The 23,280-nt window shown below is 44.4% G+C and overlaps 1 protein-coding gene across 1 annotated transcript; it reads left to right on the plus strand.

Moving 5' to 3' along the window:
- Nucleotides 1-6,593: 6,593 nt before the first annotated feature.
- LRIT2 (leucine rich repeat, Ig-like and transmembrane domains 2) lies at nucleotides 6,594-18,792 on the plus strand. Its single transcript, XM_060096075.1, has 4 exons — nucleotides 6,594-6,703; nucleotides 7,002-7,142; nucleotides 14,858-15,498; nucleotides 17,999-18,792. Exons 1-4 carry the CDS (start codon nucleotides 6,594-6,596, stop codon nucleotides 18,790-18,792), a joined length of 1,686 nt encoding a protein of 561 aa, XP_059952058.1.
- The last annotated feature ends 4,488 nt before the right edge of the window (nucleotides 18,793-23,280 follow it).

Here is a 23,280-nt window from a genome sequence, read left to right on the forward strand (position 1 = left end):
GGGCCGTGCACACAGGTGCCTACACGCCTGCTCCCAACCACTCTCCCTCTTCACCTCCCACATGCTCACTCTGACACCTGAGTCCATGCTCACCCACTCTTACCTACTTGGGTATCTGCTTACTCATACATTTACACACAACAACAACAACAGCTAACACTTATATAAGCACTTACTATGTGCCAGAAAGTGTTCTAAGTGCTTTATATACGTTAACTCATTGAATTCTTATGACAACACTTTGCAGCAGGCACCACTCTTCTCCCCGCTTACCTGGAGAAGGAACAGGGTGAGTAAGTAACTTGCCTGTATCAGTCAGTTTTTACTGTGTAACAAATAAAGGCAAATTTGCAGTGATATATAGCAACAAGCACTTATTTTCACACAATCCATAGGTCAGTGGGTTGACTATGGTGGCTCGGCTCTGTGTGTCCTACTTGGGGCTCAGGATGGAGAGTCAGTGGCTACCTGGGGCAGGCTTCTTTCATGGAGATGTCAAATGATATCAGAGAAATGAGCAAAAACATGTGATGCCAATTAAGCTCCTTAACACTGCCATTTCTGCCCATATTCTACCTGCCAAAGCAAGTCTCATGGCCAAAACTAAACTTTAAACAAGGCAGGAAAGGATAGTTCTCCCATGGAGGTAATGGTAGGGCAGGACATATTTTGCTGAGCAGTGATCTAATCTATGTTGCCCACAAGTACACAGCTAGGAAGTGGCAGCTGTAGAAATTGGACCATGCACTTGATTCCAGAGTTGATAGTCCTTGCTACTTTCCTTTACTGCATCTTGATTCCATTTATGCTAACTCGTAGGCACTCACACATAGTCTTTTTATGCATTTGCCACATTTGTACAGCCACATACACACACATGCAGAGACCCTCACTGTGGACACATGGATTCTAACATTTTTTTCTCCGGGTGCCATTCTGCCTAGAGATAATCATCTGATTTTCAGTAATTCCTAGAGGTTTAGATGATGCCCAGGAGACTACTGCTCATTTACTCTCAGAATGTCAGGCTGGAGGGATCTGAGAGACCCTCTGTGGCAGGTGGCACAGTACACTCAATGCTGTCTGGCAGACAGCTCACCTCTGTCCCCGTGTAGCAGCATTTGTGATTCTAACTGAAACTTACCTGGGTTCCTGAGGGTGTCTCAGAGCCTTCTGAGTCACTCAGTAAGCCACTTCAAAGGAGGATTCCTGTTCAGTTTGCTTAAAGCTGTGAAACCTCTGAGATGTCATCTCTGCACATAGGAGAAGACAAACGTTCCCAGAAGAAGGGCCAATGTTCTGTCTTCTCTGAAGGAGTGGCTTCTAATGAAGGGAGCATCCATGCTGTTTGTGCCAAGGCCTTTGGGTAACAACTGAGGAAATTTGGGGACAGCAAGTGATGCAAGAAAGCTATCTTGCTAGTATCACCTAAGAGACCCCATATTGTCTTGACTCTTTGCTAAATATAAAAACCAATGTGATGCAGTGATGTCTAAAGTTACTGTACTTCCTCTCACATTTACGAAAGACCTTACAACAGATGACCTTACAAATTTTTTTCTTGTTTTCTCTCATTTTGATCTTCACAATGACCTGTTTTGAAGGATGGGCTATTTGATTTTACAGACAAGAAAACTGGAACCCAAAGAGCTGAATAATTTATAGAGCACAGTGATGGATTTTCTTGGAGGATCCGTGTCTTTGTTAATGTTCTGGCCAGGCTGAGGGTCTTTGTTTAGTATTGATCTCTGCAGTGTGACCCACAGCAGTTTTACTATGGAAATGGATTTTTTTTTGAGCTACTGAAACCTGGGATCAGAACCATGAGAGCACCAGTGCATGTGAATGTGGGATTTCCATATATGGCTATTTCCTGCCCATCACCTGTAGGGTACATCTGACTTTAACTTGGGGGCTGTTGCTATTGGTTAGAGAAATTATTTGGTTGGAAAATGACAAAGCCACTGTCTACATCATAGGTCAGCAAACTTGTGTTTTTCTATAAAGAAAGCCAGATAGGAGATACTTGAAGCTCCATTACTACTACTCAACTCTGCTGATGTAGTGTGAAAGCAACCCCAGACAATATGTAAGTTAATGAGCATGGATGAGTTCAAATAAAATGTTATTTACAAGAACAGGTGGCAGGCTGGATTTGGCTCCCAGGCTGTAGTTTGCCAACCCCTGATCTAGATTTGTAAAGGCATTTCTTCTATGCCTTGTGAGACTTAAGACTCAACTCTGATTGTTTGGTATATGAGACTGACAGACACTCCCCAAATCAGAACAAATATAAGTGCAGTGGATGACAGCAGCCATCTGTTGAAATAATAAAGATGTTTTCTCTAAATGATTGGCTGAGCCAATGGGGACTGAACAATTATTGACCCAACTAACATGCAGTCAGTTTTATTGAACCCTGTTTGAAGAAAAATCAGGAACTTGAAAGCAAGAATGTGTTAGTATTTATCCAGTATCATGTGTGTGTGTGTGTGTGTGTGTGTGTGTGTGTGTGTGTGTGAAAGAGAGAGAGAAAGAAAGTTTCAACTTTCCAGTGATTCATGAAGACCTACATTGGTGGTCTGAATGGAATGGCCCCCAAAATGGTCAGCCTCCAAATACCCATATGTCAGCCTTTCTTTGTGTGTTCTGTCTTCCCTGGTTTGCTCTTGTAGGGAAGAATCATCCTGGATTGTGCTCATGTATATTCAAGTCACTGGAAAAAACAAATTCACATTGTAAAAAATAAAATGACGTACTGTTTGTATATTTGTCTTTTGGTATATGAATCTGGTTAGTATGAGTCAGTCCCTGGAAACCTAACGTCTTCCTAAAATCCTGGGAGAAGAATTTCTAGACTTCCCTGGTGGAGCAGTGGTTAAGAATCCGCCTGCCAGTGCAGGGGACACGGGTTTGAGCCCTGGTCCGGGAAGATCCCACATGCCACGGAGCAACAAAGCCCGTGCACCACAACTACTGAGCCTGCGCTCTAGAGCCCGCGAGCCACAACTACTGAGCCCTCATGCCACAACTACTGAAGTCTGCGCACCTAGACCCTGTGCTCCACAACAAAAGAAGCCACTGCAATGAGAAGCACGCACACCACAAGGAAGAGTAGCCCCCACTCACCGCAACTAGAGAAAGCCCGCGTGCAGCAACGAAGACCCAACACAGCCATAAATAAATAAACTAATTAATTAAAAAAAAAAGAATTTCTAGTCTCTCAAATGCTGAAGACCAGCCTGCACTAGGGTGATCCCACAGCACGTGGCCCTTGGAAGCCTTGTTTGGAGGTTGGTTGGAATCATGACATCTCCAACATGTCTTTTTTATTTTTTTTGGCTGCAACATGGTTATATTCCTCCTGACCTAGGCAGAGGGTATGTCTGTTGTCACTTGATGTAGACGTGTAAACTTACGGGGAACCAAAAGGCAGACAAGAGAAATTTTATCCTGGAAAGTGGGTGTGGCTATTAAAACTAGGCTGTTAGTCAAGGGGCTCAGTGAGCAGTGCGTTTAGAGGACTAGAGCTGGAAACTTTTGTTTTAACTATCATATAATCCAGGAGAGACAAAAATCAATCTACAAGTACTTGAGCATATTTTATTGTATGGGCATTGTAGTCAGGATTGGTTAGGCTTATGCTGTGCTAACAATTCTCAGATTTCAGTGGCTTAACGAAGAAACATTTATTCCTGCTCTCACAGAGTCTACTTGAGTGAGTGGGAAGTGAGGATGGAGGGAGGGCTCTGTGCTCTTCTTCACTCAGGGACCCAGGCTGATGAAGACTTCACCACCTGGAATGTCAACAGTTGCTGCAACAAGGGAAAAGAGAACCTGGGAGAATAACATAGGGGCTTTTAAAACATGATTTCGTCCAACATTTCATTAGCCTGAATATTGGTCACGTAGCCCACCTGTTTCAAGGGGGCTTGGGGATGTAGTCCTCTGTGTATCTATCACAGGCACGGGGACCCAAGAGGACCGTCTGAGATATGGTTGGAGCAGGTGGAGGAGTGAAGGAAAATCACCAGCTTGAGAAAGAGGAAGGACAGCCTATCTGCTTCCTGGTAGGTTGCCTAGTTCTCTGTCTGAGCTCTCCCAGAGTTCCGATCATATTGGGGGATGGGGGGAAGGGGGCGTTTTCCAGTTGAATAGATAGGAAATCTAAGACAAGCCAGGGAGCTGCCGCTCAGAAACCATTTTTATCTAATTAATTTCACCAAAGCAGAGTAACTCCCCCCACAAGATTCTGTCTCTACTAAAAATCCTAAGAGCCAAGCTCCTAAAAGCATCCTTCCAGAAGGGAGATGGGGCTATAGTATCCTCAGATTCCTTCCTTCCTTCCCTTTGTTGTTAAGTCTCTTGAGTTTAAGGACACCACTTAACCATTAGTTGTTTAAGAGAAATGACATGAACCAAGCTAACTTTAATTGTTCTAGGATCCTGTTTTAACTGACAGCACAGCTACTCCCTATGCCTATATGCAAAATAAGGAAACTAGAGGATGAGGGAGTCAGGAGACAAGAAAGAGCAGCGATTCCAGAGATGACATACCAGTGGGCATCCTTCTCAAGTTTCCGGCAGACCACTGGAAGGTTGAGTTGAGCTGGATTCATTTAAAGAGGCTGGATGGGATGAACAGAGAAGAAATTGTGGGGATGTAGGGCTCTTTAGGCCTTTCTATTTTGGGGTTTGAAAAGAACTCACTAGTCATTTGTGATACCCATGGATTGAATCACATTTTCCCACAAAGCAAGGCTGACAAAATTTTGGCCAACCTGGTAGGGAACTCTGGAATGAGAATCACCCATCAGAGTTGCCCCCATCAGGCCAGACTGGCCAGGGCCCTGTGTCCTCACCACCCTCAGTCTCTGCATGGGGCTGCCTGGGGAAGGGCATGACCTCATGCAAGCACTCCTTGGAGTTGAGCATCAACTCATTCCTTGAAGGGTGTCTAGGCAGCACCTCTCCACATCTGCCACAGCTTTGTGCTCATTGTACTCTCCTTGCTTTTTAAATTTTCACTTTGAGAGGAAGTCCAGAGATCTAGCCAGATTGTAGAGTTAGGCTGTCTGGAAATTCCAGCAAATATATCTGGCTTGGATGGAAAGCCTGGGGTGTAATCAGCTTACTTGGTGACCCATTTCCCCTCTCACTGGTTAGCTACTAAGCGGATTTTCTTCCCTGAGGTCTTTTATAGGGTATAATGTATATCATGAATCTTAGGGGAACCCATGGAATTTCAGTAGTCATCAGAAAGTACTCCAAGTAATGGAAAGCAGACTCTCTTCCAGAGTCTGTTGGTGTGGGGGGTGAATTAAACTTTATTAGGCACCTACTCTATGTTATGTACTTTATTTTGCATAATATTAATATTTCCTAGAAACACTATAAAGAATTCATTAATTTTCTCACTTTGCACAGGAGAAACCGACTTTCCAAAGATCTCAAGACTAGGAAGTATAAGGTAGATAGAAGACCCCATGAGACCGAATCTATAACAGTCTTGCTCAACATGGCCTTCCTTGCACCTAGCAAAGGTGTGGCTTAGAGCAGATGACCAATATATATTTGTTGAATGAAGAATGGCAGATCAAGTATACAAAACCACGTATTATCTCACTTAAAAATTTTTAACATAAGAAATTCACAGTGTTCAGGGAAGATTTATAACATGTGAAATACACAGCATTCAGGATAAATTATGTGATCCAGGATAAGAAGCATGCTTTGATTTAATCAGAAAGCACAGTCTTGTGGTTTAACCTCTGTACCGTGATGCTTCTCTGATTCTGGTCACCCAAGCAGCAGGTGCAGCTGTCTTAATGCAGAAGAAAAATGAATCCACCACACGAGGTGCTGGGGAGATTACCACTGATAGGAGTGGTTGCAGAATTACTTTGTTAACCATTATCTGAAGTCACTTTTAGAGACTGGTTGAAAATCCTAGGTTTCAGAAGCCAATTGTGATTGATGAAGTATTAGATGTATTCTGGCCAAATCCCCTGAACCATAGTGCTCAGGATAGCATTACCTGCTTGTTTCTCAGATCTTTTTTATGAGACTGAGGGGAGGCAGTATCAGGACTGAGTTGGACACATCTAGCTTATAGTTTGCTCTCTGGACTCAAGAACCAGAGAAACGGTGAATCTTCTGACCTTAGTTAAGAGACATAGCTCCCTCTTCTGGGTTCTTTTTTTTTTTTTTTTTTTGCAGTACACGGGCCTCTCACTGTTGTGGCCTGGCCTCTCCTGTTGTGGAGCACAGGCTCCAGACACCCAGGCTCAGCGGCCATGGCTCACGGGCCCAGCCGCTCCGCAGCACTTGGGATCCTCCCAGACCGGGGCACAAACCTGTGTCCCCTGCATCGGCAGGCGGACTCTCAACCACTGCGCCACCAGGGAAACCCCTCTCTTCTGGGTTCTTATTGAGCTTGTGATCTGGGCCATAACAGACCTCAGAGCATCCAGGGGCTTTGCTGCTGCTGTGCTGACCTACATCATTATGGATTACCAATAATAGGATTTGCCACTCGGAAGCTTGGACTATGCTTATTCAAAAACTCATAAGGTAGTTTCTTACAGAAGAATATGGCTTCAGTTTCTCACTATTTCTTGCTAGTTCTGGTCTTTCTGGATTCACATGCAGCTCAGCCATTCTGTCTGCCAGGATGTACCTGCTCAGAGGAGAGTTTTGGCAGGTGCGCTGGGCTAACAAGATCCCAGAAGCTTGTAGGGGATGGGCTTTCTTTGGGGATGGTGTGAAGTGGGAGCAGGCCAAGATTTGGCAGGAAATCAGCAAAATCTCTGTGAGATTCCCTCTAACTGATGCTGGACTTTGATAAACTGTGCGCTTTTACCAAAATGGGTCTAACTCTTGTATTTCAAGAGAATCGTATTTTTTTCCTTCTAATTCATATGTCTAATGCCAGGATAAGCCTGATCCCACTTCCCAGTTTCCTGATGTACATCTCAAAGCTGTTCTGGTTTTTTGTACAGGACTCTGCAGTGCACGTCTATCACTTTGGGAAAGATCCCAAGGAAACTTCCTGAAGAGTTCAAGCAAGTGAGAATTGAAAATTCACCCTTATTTGAACTGCCCCGAGGGTCTTTCATCAACATGAGCACCTTGGAGTACCTTTGGCTCAATTTTTTTTTTTTTTTTTTTTTTTTTTATTAGTTTCTGCTTTATAACAAAGTGAATCAGTCATACATATACATCTGTTCCCACATCCCCTCCCTCATGCATCTCCCTCCCTCCCACCCTCCCTATCCCTCCCCTCCAGGCAGTCACAAAGCACCGAGCTGATCTCCCTGTGCTCTGCGGCTGCTTCCCACTATCTTTCTAGCCTACGTTTGGTAGTGTATATATGTCCATGCCTCTCTTTCGCTTTGTCACAGCTTACCCTTCCCCCTCCCCATAACCTCAAGTCCATTCTCAAGTAGGTCTGTGTCTTTATTCCCGTTTTACCCCTAGGTTCTTCATGACATTTTTTTTCTTATATTCCATATATATGTGTTAGCATACGGTATTTGTCTTTCTCTTTCTGACTTACTTCACTCTGTATGACAGACTCTAGGTCTATCCACCTCATTACAAAAAGCTCAGTTTCGTTTCTTTTTATGGCTGAGTAATATTCCATTGTATATATGTGCCACATCTTCTTTATCCATTCATCCGATGATGGACACTTAGGTTGTTTCCAGCTCCGGGCTATTGTGAATAGAGCTGCAATGAACATTTTGGTACATGTCTCTTTTTGAATTATGGTTTTCTCAGGGTATATGCCTAGTAGTGGGATTGCTGGATCATATGGTAGTTCTATTTTTAGTTTTTTAAGGAACCTCCATACTGTTCTCCATAGTGGCTGTACCAATTCACATTCCCACCAGCAGTGCAAGAGTGTTCCCTTTTCTCCACACCCTCTCCAGCATTTATTGTTTCTAGATTTCTTGATGATGGCCATTCTGACTGGTGTGAGATGATATCTCATTGTAGTTTTGATTTGCATTTCTCTAATGATTAATGATGTTGAGCATTCTTTCATGTGTTTGTTGGCAGTCTGTATATCTTCTTTGGAGAAATGCCTATTTAAGTCTTCTGCCCATTTTTGGATTGGGTTGTTTGTTTTTTTGTTATTGAGCTGCATGAGCTGTTTATAAATTTTGGAGATTAATCCTTTGTCAGTTGCTTCATTTGCAAATATTTTCTCCCATTCTGAGGGTTGTCTTTTGGTCTTGTTTATGGTTTCCTTTGCTGTGCAAAAGCTTTGAAGTTTCATTAGGTCCCATGTGTTTATCTTTGTTTTTATTTCCATTTCTCTAGGAGGTGGGTCCAAAAGGATCTTGCTGTGATTTATGTCATAGAGTGTTCTACCTATGTTTTCCTCTAAGAGTTTGATAGTTTCTGGCCTTACATTTAAGTCTTTAATCCATTTTGAGCTTATTTTTGTGTATGGTGTTAGGGAATGATCTAATCTCATACTTTTACATGTCCCTGTCCAGTTTTCCCAGCACCACTTATTGAAGAGGCTGTCCTTTCTCCACTGTACAGTCCTGCCTCCTTTATCAAAGATAAGTTGGCCATATGTGCGTGGGTTTATCTCTGGGCTTTCTATCCTGATCCACTGATCTATCTTTCTGTTTTTATGCCAGTACCACACTGTCTTAATTACTGTAGCTTTGTAGTATAGTCTGAAGTCAGGGAGCCTGATTCCTCCAGCTCCTTTTTTCGTTCTCAAGATTGCTTTGGCTATTCGGGGTCTTTTGTTTTTCCAAACAAATTTTGAAATTTTTTGTTCTAGTTCTGTGAAAAATGCCAGTGGTAGTTTGATAGGGATTGCATTGAATCTGTAGATTGCTTTGGGTAGTAGAGTCATTTTCACAATATTGATTCTTCCAATCCAGGAGCATGGTATATCTCTCCATCTGTTTGTATCATCTTTAATTTCTTTCATCAGTGTCTTATAATTTTCTGCATACAGGTCTTTTGTCTCCTTAGGTAGGTTTATTCCTAGATATTTTATTCTTTTTGTTGCGATGGTAAATGGGAGTGTTTTCTTGATTTCATTTTCAGATTTTTCATCATTAGTGTACAGGAATGCCAGAGATTTCTGTACATTAATTTTGTAACCTGCTACTTTACCAAATTCATTGATTAGCTCTAGTAGTTTTTCGGTAGCATCTTTAGGATTCTCTATGTATAGTATCATGTCATCTGCAAACAATGACAGCTTTACTTCTTCTTTTCCGATTTGGATTCCTTTTATTTCCTTTTCTTCTCTGATTGCTGTGGCTAAAACTTCCAAAACTAGGTTGAATAAGAGTGGTGAGAGTGGGCAACCTTGTCTTGTTCCTGATCTTAGTGGAAATGGTTTCAGTTTTTCACCATTGAGGACAATGTTGGCTGTGGGTTTGTCATATATGGCCTTTATTATGTTGAGGAAAGTTCCCTCTATGCCTACTTTCTGCAGGGTTTTTATCATAAATGGGTGTTGAATTTTGTCGAAAGCTTTCTCTGCATCTATTGAGATGATCATATGGTTTTTCTCCTTCAACTTGTTAATATGGTGTATCACATTGATTGATTTGCGTATATTGAAGAATCCTTGCATTCCTGGAATAAACCCCACTTGATCATGGTGTATGATCCTTTTAATGTGCTGTTGGATTCTGTTTGCTAGTATTTTGTTGAGGATTTTTGCATCTATGTTCATCAGTGATATTGGCCTGTAGTTTTCTTTCTTTGTGACATCCTTGCCTGGTTTTGGTATCAAGGTGATGGTGGCCTCGTAGAATGAGTTTGGGAGTGTTCCTTCCTCTGAAATTGTTTGGAAGAGTTTGAGAAGGATGGGTGTTAGCTCTTCTCTAAATGTTTGATAGAATTCGCCTGTGAAGCCATCTGGTCCTGGGCTTTTGTTTGATGGAAGATTTTTAATCACAGTTTCAATTTCAGTGCTTGTGATTGGTCTATTCATATTTTCTATTTCTTCCTGAGTCAGTCTTGGCAGGTTGTGCATTTCTAAGAATTTGTCCATTTCTTCCAGGTTGTCCATTTTATTGGCATAGAGTTGCTTGTAGTAATCTCTCATGATCTTTTGTATTTCTGCAGTGTCAGTTGTTACTTCTCCTTTTTCATTTCTAATTCTATTGATTTGAGTCTTCTCCCTTCTTTTCTTGATGAGTCTGGCTAATGGTTTGTCAATTTTGTTTATCTTCTCAAAGAACCAGCTTTTAGTTTGGTTGATCTTTGCTATCGTTTCCTTCATTTCTTTTTCATTTATTTCTGATCTGATCTTTATGATTTCTTTCCTTCTGCTAGCTTTGGGGGTTTTATGTTCTTCTTTCTCTAATTGCTTTAGGTGCAGGGTCAGGTTGTTTACTCGAAATGTTTCCTGTTTCTTAAGGTGGGATTGTATTGCTATAAACTTCCCCCTTAGAACTGCTTTTGCTGCATCCCATAGGTTTTGGGTTGTCGTGTCTCCATTGTCATTTGTTTCTAGGTATTTTTTAATTTCCTCTCTGATTTCTTCAGTGATCACTTCGTTATTGAGTAGTGTATTGTTTAGCCTCCATGTGTTTGTATTTTTTACAGATCTTTTCCTGTAATTGATGTCTAGTCTCATAGCATTGTGGTCGGAAAAGATACTTGATACAATTTCAATTTTCTTAAATTTACCAAGGCTTGATTTGTGACCCAAGATATGATCTATCCTGGAGAATGTTCCATGAGCACTTGAGAAAAATGTGTATTCTGTTGTTTTTGGATGAAATGTCCTATAAATATCAACTAAGTCCATCTTGTTTAATGTATCATTTAAAGCTTGTGTTTCCTTATTTATTTTCATTTTGGACGATCTGTCCATTGGTGAAAGTGGGGTGTTAAAGTCCCCTACTATGATTGTGTTACTGTCGATTTCCCCTTTTATGGCTGTTAGTATTTGCCTTATGTATTGAGGTGCTCCTATGTTGGGTGCATAAATATTTACAATTGTTATATCTTCTTCTTGGATCGATCCCTTGATCATTATGTAGTGTCCTTCTTTGTCTCTTCTAATAGTCTTTATTTTAAAGTCTATTTTGTCTGATATAAGAATTGCTACTCCAGCTTTCTTTTGATTTCCATTTGCATGGAATATCTTTTTCCATCCCCTTACTTTCAATCTGTATGTGTCTCTAGGTCTGAAGTGGGTCTCTTGTAGACAGCATATATATGGGTCTTGTTTTTGTATCCATTCAGCCACTCTGTGTCTTTTGGTGGGAGCATTTAGTCCATTTACATTTAAGGTAATTATTGATATGTATGTTCCTATTCCCATTTCCTTAATTGCTTTGGGTTCGTTATTGTAGGTATATTCCTTCTGTTGTGTTTCTTGCCTAGAGAAGTTCCTTTAGCATTTGTTGTAAAGCTGGTTTGGTGGTGCTGAACTCTCTCAGCTTTTGCTTGTCTGTAAAGGTTTTAATTTCTCCATCAAATCTGAATGAGATCCTTGCTGGGTAGAGTAATCTTGGCTGCAGGTTTCTCTCCTTCATCACTTTAATTATGTCCTGCCACTCCCTTCTGGCTTGTAGAGTTTCTGCTGAGAGATCAGCTGTTAACCTGATGGGGATTCCCTTGTGTGTTATTTGTTGTTTTTCCCTTGCTGCTTTTAATATGATTTCTTTGTGTTTAATTTTTGACAGTTTGATTAATATGTGTCTTGGTGTATTTCTCCTTGGATTTATTCTGTATGGGACTCTCTGTGCCTCCTGGACTTGATTAACTATTTCCTTTCCCATATTGGGGAAGTTTTCAACTATAATCTCTTCAAATATTTTCTCAGTCCCTTTCTTTTTCTCTTCTTCTTCTGGAACCCCTATAATTCGAATGTTGGTGCGTTTAATGTTGTCCCAGAGGTCTCTGAGACTGTCCTCTGTTCTTTTCATTCTTTTTTCTTTATTTTGCTCTGCATCAGTTATTTCCACTATTTTATCTTCCACCTCACTTATCCGTTCTTCTGCCTCAGTTATTCTGCTATTGATCCCATCTAGAGTATTTTTTATTTCATGTATTGTGTTTTTAATCGATGCCTGATTCATCTTTAGTTCTTCTAGGTCCTTGTTAACTGTTTCTTGCATTTTGTCTATTCTATTTCCAAGATTTTGGATCATCTTTACCATCATTATTCTGAATTCTTTTTCAGGTAGACTGCCTATTACCTCTTCATTTGTTAGGTCTGGTAGGTTTTTATCTTGCTCCTTCACCTGCTGTGTGTTTTTCTGTCTTCTCATTTTGTTTATGTTACTGTGTTTGGGGTCTCCTTTTTGCAGGCTGCAGATTCGTAGTTCCCGTTGTTTTTCGTGTCTGACCCCAGTGGCTAAGGTTGTTTCAGTAGGTTGTATAGGCTTCCTGGTGGGGGGGAGTAATGCCTGTGTTCTGGTGGTTGAGGCTCGATCTTGTCTTTCTGGTGGACAGGTCCACGTCTGGTGGTGTGTTTTGGGGTGCCTATGGCCTTATTATGTTTTTAGGTAGCTTCTCTGCTAATGGGTGGGGTTGTGTTCCTGCCTTGCTAGTTGCTTGGCATAGGGTGACCAGCACTGTAGCTTGCTGGTCGTTGACTGAAGCTGGGTGCTGGTGTTGGGATGGAGATCTCTGGGAGATTTTCGCTGCTTGATATTATGTGGAGCTGGGAGGTCTCTTGTGGACCCGTGTCCTGAAGTTGGCTCTCCCACTTCAGAGGCACAGCACTGGCTCCTGGCTGCAGCACCAAGAGCCTTTCATCCACCCAGCTCAGAATAACAGGGAGAAAAAGCAGAAAGAAAGAATTAGTAGAAGAAAGAAAGAGAGAGGGAAAGAAAGGAAGAAGGGAAGAAAGGAAGGAAGGAAGGAAGAAAGAAAGAAAGGAGGGAGGGAGTGAGGAAGGATGGAAAGAAAGAAGGAAAGAAAGGAGGGAGGGAGGGAGGAAGGAAAGAAAAAGAAAGTGGAAAGAAGAAGGGTGGGAGGGAGGGAGGAAAGAAAAAGAAAGAAGGAAAGGAAGAGCGGAGGGAGGGAGGGAGGAAGGGAAGGTAGGAACAAAAGAAAGAGCAGGTAAAGTAAAATAGAGTAAAGTATGAAATATAGTAGCGTTATTAAAATTAGAAAGTAATTATTGCAAAAAAAACAAACAAACAAAAAAAAAAAACAAAAAAACGGACCGATAGAACCCTGGGACATATGGTGGAAGCAAAGCTATACAGAGAGAATCTTACACAGAAGATTACACATACACATTCACAAAAAGAGAGCAGGGGGAAAAATCAAAAATCTTGCTCTCCAAGCCCACCTCCTCAATTTGGGATAATTCGTTGTAAAAAGAGGAAAAGGGCAAGAAGTCTGAAATCTTGCTCTCTAAGTCCACCTCCTTACTTTGGAATAATTCGTTGTAAAAAGAGGAAAAGGGGGGAAAGTCTTAAATCTTGTCCTCAAAGTCCACTTCCTCAATTTGGGATGATTCGCTGTCCATTCATGCACTCCACAGACGCAGGGCACATCAAATGGACCGTGGAGCTTTAATCCGCTGCCTCCGAGGCTGCACAGAGAGATTTCCCTGACTCTGCTCTCACAGCTCCCGGGTATCAGCCTTGGACCTGGCCCCGCCTCTGTGCGTAGGTCGCCGGAGGGCGTCCGTTCTTCGCTCAGACAGGACGGGTTTAAAGGAGCCGCTGATTCGGGGGCTCTGGCTCACTCATGCAGAGGGGAGGGAGGGGCGCGCAGTGTGGGGCGGGCCTGCGGCGGCAGAGGCCAGCGTGACGTTGCAGCAGCCCGTGGCGCTCCGTGCGCTTTCCCGGGAAAGCCGTCCACGGGTCTCGGGACCCCGGCAGTGGCGGGGTGCACAGGTCCCCCGGAAGGCGGGGCGGACAGTGACCCGCGCTCGCACACAGGCCCCGCGGCTGCGGCGGCGGCGGGCGGCGGCAGGCAGCGGCGGTGGCGGGCCGCGGGGGCGGCGGCGGCAGCGGGCCTCGGCGGCGGGCGGCGGCGGCGGGCCGCGGCGGCGGCGGCGGCGGCGGCGGCGGCGGGCCGCGGCGGGCGGCGGCGGGCGGGCCGCCGCGGCGGCGGGCGGCGTCGGGCGGTGGGCGGCGGCGGGCCGCGGCGGCGGCGGGCGGCGGCGGCGGCCCACGCCCGTCTCCGAGGTCCACGCCTTACCCGCGGCTCGCGCCTGTCTCCGGCGCTTCCCTAAGCAGCCCTTTTAATGCCCTCTCCTCGCACACCAGGAAACGAAAGTGAAAGTGAAAAAAGACTCTTGCCTCTTCAGCAACTCCAGACCCTTTCCCCGGACTCCCTCCGGGCTAGCCGTGGTGCTCTAACCCCTTCAGGCTCTCTTCCTGCCGCCAGCCCCAGTCCTCTCCCTGCGCTCCGACTGAAAGCCGATACCCAAGCCTCAGCTCCCAGCCCCGCCCGCCACGGCGGCCGAGCAGAGAAGCCTCTCGGGCTGGTGTGTGCCTGAGGGCACCGATCCTCTGTGCCGGAATCTCTCCGCTTTGCCCTCCACACCCCTGTTGCTGTGCTCTCCTCCGCTACTCCGAAGCTTTCCCCCTCCGCCACCTGCAGTCTCCGCCCGCGAAGGGGCTTGCAGTGTGTAGAAACCTTCCCTCCTTCACGGCTCCCTCCCACTGGTGCAGGTCCCGTCCCTATCCTATTGTCTCTGTTTATTCTTTTTTTCTTTTGCCCTACCCAGGTATGTGGGGAGTTTCTTGCCTTTTAGGGGGTCTGAGGTCTTCTGTCGGCGTTCAGTAGGTGTTCTGTAGGAGTTGTTCCACGTGTAGATGAATTTCTGATGTATCTGTGGGGAGGAAGGTGATCTCCGCGTCTTACTCTTCCGCCATCTTCCTCCGGCTCCCTGGCTCAATTTTAACAATGTCACTGTGATGCATCTAGGAGCCCTGGAGCACCTGTCAGAACTGAAAGAGCTGAGACTGGAGGGGAACAAACTCCGTTCAGTACCATGGACAGCGTTCCGTGCCACTCCGCTCCTGCGGGTCTTGGACCTCAAACACAACAGGATTGATGCACTCCCTGAACTGGCTCTTCAGTTCTTGGTCAACCTGACCTACCTTGACCTATCCTCCAATAGGCTTACAGTTGTAGCCAAGAGTGTCTTCTTGAACTGGCCAGCCTACCAGAAACACCGGCAGCCTGGCTGTGAGGCCGAGATTCTCTCCAGCATGGTGCTGGCGCTGCATGACAACCCCTGGTTATGTGACTGTCGCTTAAGGGGACTTGTCCAGTTTGTAAAGTCCATCAGTCTTCCAGTAGTCCTGGTGAATCCCTACCTCATGTGTCGAGGTCCTCTCTCCAAGGCAGGGCAGCTTTTTCACGAAACAGAGCTCAGTGCTTGCATGAAACCACAGATCTCAACCCCCAGTGCCAATGTCAGCATCCGGGTGGGACAGAATGTGACCCTGAGATGCTTGGTACAGGCTAGCCCCTCACCAACTATTGCTTGGACTTATCCCCTGAGCACGTGGAGGGAATTTGATGGTAAGTGCATGCACCCTCTCCACGTATCTGGGTGGGGGGGTTGGTGGTTGGGGAGGTCTGTAGCAACACTGCCCTCAATAGAGAAGTTCTAAACTGGGTCAATCATGAAGGAGGGGTGCAGGTAAGACTGGGACAGACCTGAATTATACTCACCATGACAGAAAAAATTCCAAGACAGTGTTCCACTATTGGCATTATTTTATTATTAGGTCATATGACTCAGTGAAAGCCCGGAATCCTAACCACGAGGCTGCCAGGGAACTCCCTACTGGCATTATTTTACATGGTTGCATACAGATCTCTATAGGACATAAGATGTAAATATATGTACTCCATATAATATATATTTATATATTTGTTGCATACAGATCTATCTATTGATATAATATATATTTGTTACACACATATATGTATGATATATATTTATATATTTTTGCATACAGGTCTCTATAGGAAGTAAGATGCAAATATATATTACATACATATTTGTTGCATATATATATATATTTGTATATTTTTTGCTTACAGATCTTGATAGGATGTAAGATGTTAATATATATGAATTGACTTAACATATTGTATTGATATAAATATTATAGAATTGTATATGAACACATATTCTTTGAAAGCCTTCTAGATGCAAAACACCATACTGTGTATTTTTAAATCAGAGAATTTCTGACTAGAACTGATTCTAGAGATTATCTATTACTTCTTTTTTTTTTTTTTTTTTGTGGTACGCGGGCCTCTCACTGTTGTGGCCTCTTCCCGTTGTGGAGCAAAGGCTCCAGATGTGCAGGCTCAGCGGCCATGGCTCACGGGCCCAGCCGCTCTGCGGCATGTGGGATCTTCCAGGGCATGAACCCCTGTCCCCTGCATTGGCAGGCGGACTCTCAACCACTGCACCACCAGGGAAGCCCTATTACTTACTTCTTAAACTTGTCCGAGCAGACTCGCCTGGGGTGCTTGTTTCAAATAAAATTTTCAGGCCTTTCCCTGGAGATTTGATTCCGTTAGTCCAGGGGAGGGCCTGAGAGAATGTATTTTAACAAGTATTTCCTCCCTCTGACATTGCCTACCCCCCAGCTAACTCTTACCAGGCAAGGTTGGGAAGTCCTAGATATTGACTGAATTTTACACTTCCTACCGCTGTGTTGATCAGAACTTATTGGCTTGAAGTTGCCACACTGGGACCCAGGGAGAGGGAGAGACCTTCGTGGGCCTTACCGCTGGGATTCTAACCTGCATCTCATTTCCTGAAGTTCATGCTCTGTTATCACACCTCAGCTGAAATCACCTTTAATGCCACCCTTCAGCCTTGGGGTACATCACAAAGCCAAGGATGGCCTCTTTAGAAGTATCTTGACGCTATCTAGAAGACAACTAGAAATATCTAAGTGAAACTTGAGAAGTACAATCAGTCACCCAGATATTTGTTATATATGGTGACAAACCTCTGGATGATTAAAAAATACTTAATTAGCTGAAATTTTGACTTTTTCCTATCATTTGATTACGTCTTATTGGCTTGAGGTTAAATACCAATGAAGGCGAAACATAGGATCTGTTATCTTAGCCTCTTTGATAATGATGAGATGCATCCAGATGTTATCTTTTGTGATGTTCTATTATCATTCTCTTTGGTACCATGTTAGATCCATTCTCTCAGTAATAATAACAGCTAACACTTACTGAGCACTTACTATCAAACTTACGGAGTAAATACTGTTATCATCCCATTTTACTGATGAGAAAATTGAGGCCAAGAGAATCTAAGCAACTCATCCAAGACCATATATTTAGTAATGGATAGAATCCAGGCACTTGGCTCCAGGCTCTGAGCCACTCTACATCCGGGAGGTAAAAAGGCATTTCCTGAAGCTCACAGTATTGTACAATCACACTGTTGTTAGAGATCTCCTGGAAACCACATGTTAGCTCAGCGAGGCTAAGGTCGTTTGGTGAGAGGAGCTAGTGGAGTTAAAAGAGTGTGGTCTTGGGCTTCCCTGGTGGCGCAGTGGTTGAGAGTCCGCCTGCCGATGCAGGGGACACGGGTTCGTGCCCCGGTCCGGGAAGATCCCACGTGCTGCGGAGCGGCTGGGCCCGTCAGCCATGGCTGCTGAGCCTGGGCGTCCGGAGCCTGTGCTCCGCAACGGGAGAGGCCACAACAATGAGAGGCCCATCTACCGCAAAAAAAAAAAAAAAAAAAAGAGTGTGGTCTTCATAGACAGAAGAACTAGGTTCCAGATCAATCAACACCCCTGAACGATTCTCATTATAGGCAAGTTGCTTAATTACTCTAGTCCCCAACTTCCCATGTGTAAAATTTGGGTGCTTACCTTACAGGATTGCTGAGAGGCAACACCTGGCACCTAGTACATACTTAATAAATGCTCGCCACCACCTTTTAACAAAAAACTGGCATTGCTGGACACATTATCCAGCTGACTGTCTATCAGAGAAATGTCTACCTGAGCTGTTTTGCTGTCTCTCTACCCAGTGCTGACCTCGTCTACTGCAGAAGATGCTGCTCTGTCGGAGCTGGTCATACCTGCTGCCCACCTGGTAGACAGGGGCAGTTACACCTGTGTAGCCTCCAACTCCATTGGCAGGAGCACCTGTGTCATCTCCCTCCACGTCCAGCCCGCCCAGGCCCCGCCCACACTCCATTCTCTTTTCTCCACTTCAGAGGGCAATGCCTACGTTGACCTGCGGGTGGTTAAGCAGACAGTGCGTGGGATCGTGCTGGAATGGTTTGTGGCACCCGACACCCCTGAGAAGTGGTTCACCCTCTACATTGGGTCGGATGAAGCCCGCAGGAAGGAGGTCATTCATGTCGGCCCAGGAATCAGCACATACTTGGTGGATGATCTCCTCCCTGGCACAAAATATGAGGTCTGCCTTAGCCTGGGGCGCCAGCCCCCACGCCAGGGCCGGTGTGTGGTCTTTGTGACGGGCCGAGACCACAGCGGGCTGGAGGGACGGGAGCGCCTCCTGCACACCACGGTGATCCTGTGCACCGTGCTGCTCGCGGTGCCTGTGGGCGCCTATGTCTGGGCAGTCCAGGCTCCCTGCAGCTGCAGGGAGTGGGGCCTGCGCTGCTGTCCTCTTTGCAGGAAAGCCCCCAGGTGCCCCCTGGCAGTCCCAGAGCACAGGGATGTCTCCTACAGAGACCACACAGCTGTCTGTGAAGATGGCCTGGGGCACAGAGATGCTGAGGGGGAGAGGGACGAGAAGAGAGATGAAGAGGGAGATAGTGGCCCGGGAGGAATGGTGTGTGCCTCCAGCCCCTAAATTAAATCTCTGTGGCAGCTCAACTTGGTTCGACCCATTTAGTCAACAAGTATTTATTGAGCAGCTACTTAGTTCCAGGCTCTGAACTTGACACAATGATCCAGGAGACATAATTCTTATCTTCACAGAACTGGTGCCAGTGGACCTTTGTCCAGTTATCCATGGTGACTCGAAATTAATAAATGTTATTTTCTAAATATATAACCCTATAACATTTACATGTTTACATGGAACATTTACATATAACACATTTCACATGTGTTATCCTCCTGCAGAAAAGTAGGATTCTAGCCTTTGTTACAGGTGAAGAAACAGAAGCCCAGAAAGTTACAATGACTTGACCAATGTCACCCAACTAGTAGGCAGGAGGCACCACCCAAAAGAGGTTCTAGTTCCACTGTTTCCTTTAAATGTTTGCTTTGAAGTCTCTTGTGTCTCCGGTTGTTCAGAAAGTATTATTCTTCCTTTTAACAGCAAACTCCCAACTGAGATCACGTAAGTTTGATGTTCTAAAAAAGCTGCCTTTTGGGGGTGATGAGAGCCTGGAGGGTGATGTGAGTCTCCATTTGTGGGTGTCTGTGTCCCTGTGAGCAGTCCTTGGTGCTCCTGAGAGCCTGGTGCCATCAGCAGTAAGGAACAGGGGGCTGGCTGCAGCCCGGGGCTCATGGTCCAGTGATTGATGGAAAGCAGGGTCACAAGAGCCCTATTTGGAAAGAAAAGAATTTATATAAAATCATATAACTATAATTATTATTATTGCTCTTACTCTTATTACAAAGAGGAGGCTACACCGTCCTGATTCCCACCTAGTTTCATGCGATTGTGAGATTAAGGCTTATTTTTTCAGCCCTGTGTCCCTAGTATTGCAGTGCTGAGTGTGACAAATGTTTTTATATGAATAAGGATATAATCCGCACTCCCTTCCCCAGTTAATTTTCCAAGCTCTCCTATTAAACCCCTGAGAGGTGGTTGTTTCCTCTTACCGGGCTCACGTGGAGTAGGGGGAGTCCCCCTGAACCTCAGGGACGGCTCACTGTCCCTCCACGCAGCCCTGCTAGTGAAGGTCTTTCCCAGGATTTAAACCAACATCTGTGTCCTCACAGCTTCTCCCACTGGCCACAGGGAAACGCTCTGAAGACTCAGGTGTGAGCTCACCTCCTTGTGACATCCCCAGAAATATTTTCTCCCTCCTTCCCACCTTCCTTAGCAATTCCTACTCATCCTTCCAGACCCATCTCAAGTATCACGTCCTCCAAGTAGCCCTCCTTGACTTTACATGTCTAGGAAAAAGAAATAATGAGTGGAACAGGATATGCAATGTTTTTGTTGCTTGCAAGCCCTTTGGGGCAGAGACTGACCTTTCTTGCTGTAGCTGCTGGGCTCATCCAATACCTGGACTGTGTTGATAATCAGTGTTGGTTATGATGAATTTTAAAAAATTGAAGACAGCTCTCATATTCAGACCAATTGTTATCTCTCTTCTTCAAGTTCTCCTCATTTATCTTTTTCTGAGCACAAGAAGCTTTTTTATGGAAAATTTCTGTCACACCAAAAGTAGAGAAAATCTTGTTCTTCTCTTCAGTCAGCTTCCATAATTTTTTTTTTTAACATTTTCCACTCTTACTTCATCTAGTCCTTGCTCTCAACAGGTTTTCTAAACTGGAGTATTTATGGTAAATACAAAACTTACCTGTGAATATTTTAGTTCTATCTCCAAACAGATAATGAAGTTTCAAAAAGACATGACCACAATTCCACTGTCACACCGAAGAACATGCATTTTTGAACTATATGTACATATATATAGTTATATATACATGTGTGTACAAGTAACACACACGTATATGTAATGTAGCAGAGAATTTTTTTATGAGAGCTTTCCCATGATAAATTTTGAAAAAAAGTGGTCGGAGCAGGGTAAGAACGTACTTCCATTGGCCTCTGTGTACTCCTTTCATAAGAGCAAAGGCTGTCCGTGGGTCTTGAGGGGATGCAGTCATCGTGAAGTGGCCTAGGGTTACCTTGAAGGCAGGAGTGGATGCTTTGGCCTCCACTTTGGGCAAAGAAAGCTTCATGGTGGGTGTGAGCAGAGGTATAGGAGGAGGGAAGGGGCTGTGGAAGCGGAGTGTGGGTAGCAGGGAGAGTCAGGAGCATGTCCTAAGCAGGGGCAGTGTTCGGCTGTGTCTGTGACATGGACATTTAGGGAAAGAGAACATAATCTAGAGAGGATTTCTGAGAATCTGATATTTTAAGACCTTTAGACTGCCCCTTAAAATATCCTAAAGATGGGGCTTTCCTGGTAGCGCAGTGGTTGAGAGTCCACCTGCCGATGCAGGGGACACGGGTTCGTGCCCCGGTCCGGGAAGATTCCACATGCCGCAGAGTGGCTGGGCCCGTGAACCATGCCTGCTGAGCCTGCGTGTCTGGAGCCTGTGCTCCGCAATGGGAGAGGCCACAATAGTGAGAGGCCCGCATACTGCAAAAAAAAAAAAAAAAAAAAAAAAAAAGTCCTAAAGATGCACATTAGATAGATTAAGAAATATGATGGTAGGGGTAATAACACAGACTCTGGAGCCCAGTTTCCTGGGCTTAAATTTTGGCTTTACTTCTTACTGGCTTTGTGACTCTGTTTCCCTGAGCCTTAATTGCATCATCTGTAAAATGAGGATAATAACAGTACTTACTGCATAAGGTTGTCCTGATGCTTGTATGAATTTTTACATGTAAAGATCTCAGAACAATGCCTGGCACATAGTAAGCCCTCAATAAGTATCACCATTTAAGGCATCCATGTCCATTTGTGTTTTCTCTGAATGTGACTCAGCAGACAGTCTGGTCATTTGGAACAGCAGATCTTATTAGGATTACATATGTGTGTCTCTGTAGAAATACATACATATATGTATATATACATATAAAGACAGGGTATCTATGCTAATGTCCTTCACATTCTGTTTAATTAATGCTTAATTAATGTTCTGTTCTGTATAAATAATGTTTCAAATATGCTATAGTTTTAGATTCAGTTGTCATGCTCTTGGGAATCTGTTTAGAGCTTAGACCATGTCTTTTTAAGGTAAGTGCCTTTGATACAGGAGACATTTGTAAGCAGGGCTACTTGGTTTTAGAATGAAGCCATTGTCACTCCTAGGCATCTGTTATTAGCAACTTGAGAGAGGTGTTTTGTCTTTTTTTCTTTTTGCTTGTTAGAGCCTGTGTCCCTAACACCTACAGGAGGGCCTGACACAGACGATATACTCAGAAATTGTGTTATTGAAAGAATGATTGAGTAAATTATTTATTAATAAATAAATGACTGGACCTCACTCAGCCAAAGAGGTGCATTTGTACAATTTTATAATGTCACCAATATCACAAGCCCATGGTACAAAATAAGGTCACTTACTTTATTGATCAAATTATGGTTGCTTAAGCCTTACCCACTTCATTCTAGAAACTAAGACTTTCTATTTTTTTAAAAAAATTATTTATTTTATTTTTGGCTGAGTTGGGTTTTAGTTGTGGCACGCGGGCTCAGTAGTTGTAGAGCGTAGGCTTGGTTGCCCCGAGGCATGTGTCATCTTAGTTCCCCGACAAGGGATCGAACCCACATCCCCTGCATTGGAAGGCGGATTCTTAACCACTGGACCACCAGGGAAGTTCCAGAAACTAAGATCTTCTGAGCACTGCCCCCCACCCAGTTATTTCTGTGAATCTCCTAAGGGGTCCTCCCTGTGTCCACATGCCGGTCAGCAGCCTTAGTCCTCACATGGCATCCTCCCCATTCTCTCTGCCCATCCTCCCATGCTCGGGGCCCTTGAAGACTGTCAGGGAAGTATTCCTGCTTGCCAACAGATGCCAACATCCATGCTGGGTGAGCTGACCCAGGATTTTCTCAAAGCTTCCAGTCCTCATGGTGGGGAAGGATAAATTGGGAGATTGGGATTGACATATACACACTACTATATATAAAATAGATAACTAATAAGAACCTACTGTATAGCCCAGGGAACGCTACTCAATACTGTGTAATGACCTATGGGAAAAGAATCTAAAAAAGAGTGGATGTATGTATACGTATGACTGATTCACTTTGCTGTACAGCAGAAACTAACATGACTTTGTAAATCAACTATACTTCAATAAAAATTAATTTTAAAAAAAGCGTCTGGTCGTCAGAGAACCAGGAGACTCCGGCTCCTGCCCAGCTCTTGGCAAACTTCGCCAGCTGGACTCTGGGGGACAACTGTTCAGTACAGAGTCCCATGGGTCCTCTTAGGGGCAGTCTCATTGGTTCCTAACTCCCTGGGAGCGTAGATGCTCAAACACAGTCTGTAGGGCTGCAAAGTCACAGATGTTGTGGTGTCTGCCCCGCCCTCCCCCACTTGCCTCCTGGTCCACTCTCTTCTCCTCTCCTATCAGAGGGTGGAAACATCCTGGAGGTAAGGATGAGCAGAAGAAATCCTTTCCTCAGGGTATGATGCTCTA

Source organism: Mesoplodon densirostris, chromosome 1, assembly GCF_025265405.1.
Source record: "Mesoplodon densirostris isolate mMesDen1 chromosome 1, mMesDen1 primary haplotype, whole genome shotgun sequence".
NCBI classification, from domain to species: Eukaryota; Metazoa; Chordata; class Mammalia; order Artiodactyla; family Ziphiidae; genus Mesoplodon; species Mesoplodon densirostris.

Bases quoted from the DNA above. Each gene is read 5' to 3' on its own strand.
- LRIT2 (XM_060096075.1), top strand. From the start codon at position 6,594: ATGGCTTCAGTTTCTCACTATTTCTTGCTAGTTCTGGTCTTTCTGGAT. The intron at 6,704-7,001 runs GTGCGCTGGGCT...TTTTTTGTACAG, and splicing joins TCAGAGGAGAGTTTTGGCAG to GACTCTGCAGTGCACGTCTA. The intron at 7,143-14,857 runs TTGGCTCAATTT...TCCTCCGGCTCC, and splicing joins ATGAGCACCTTGGAGTACCT to CTGGCTCAATTTTAACAATG.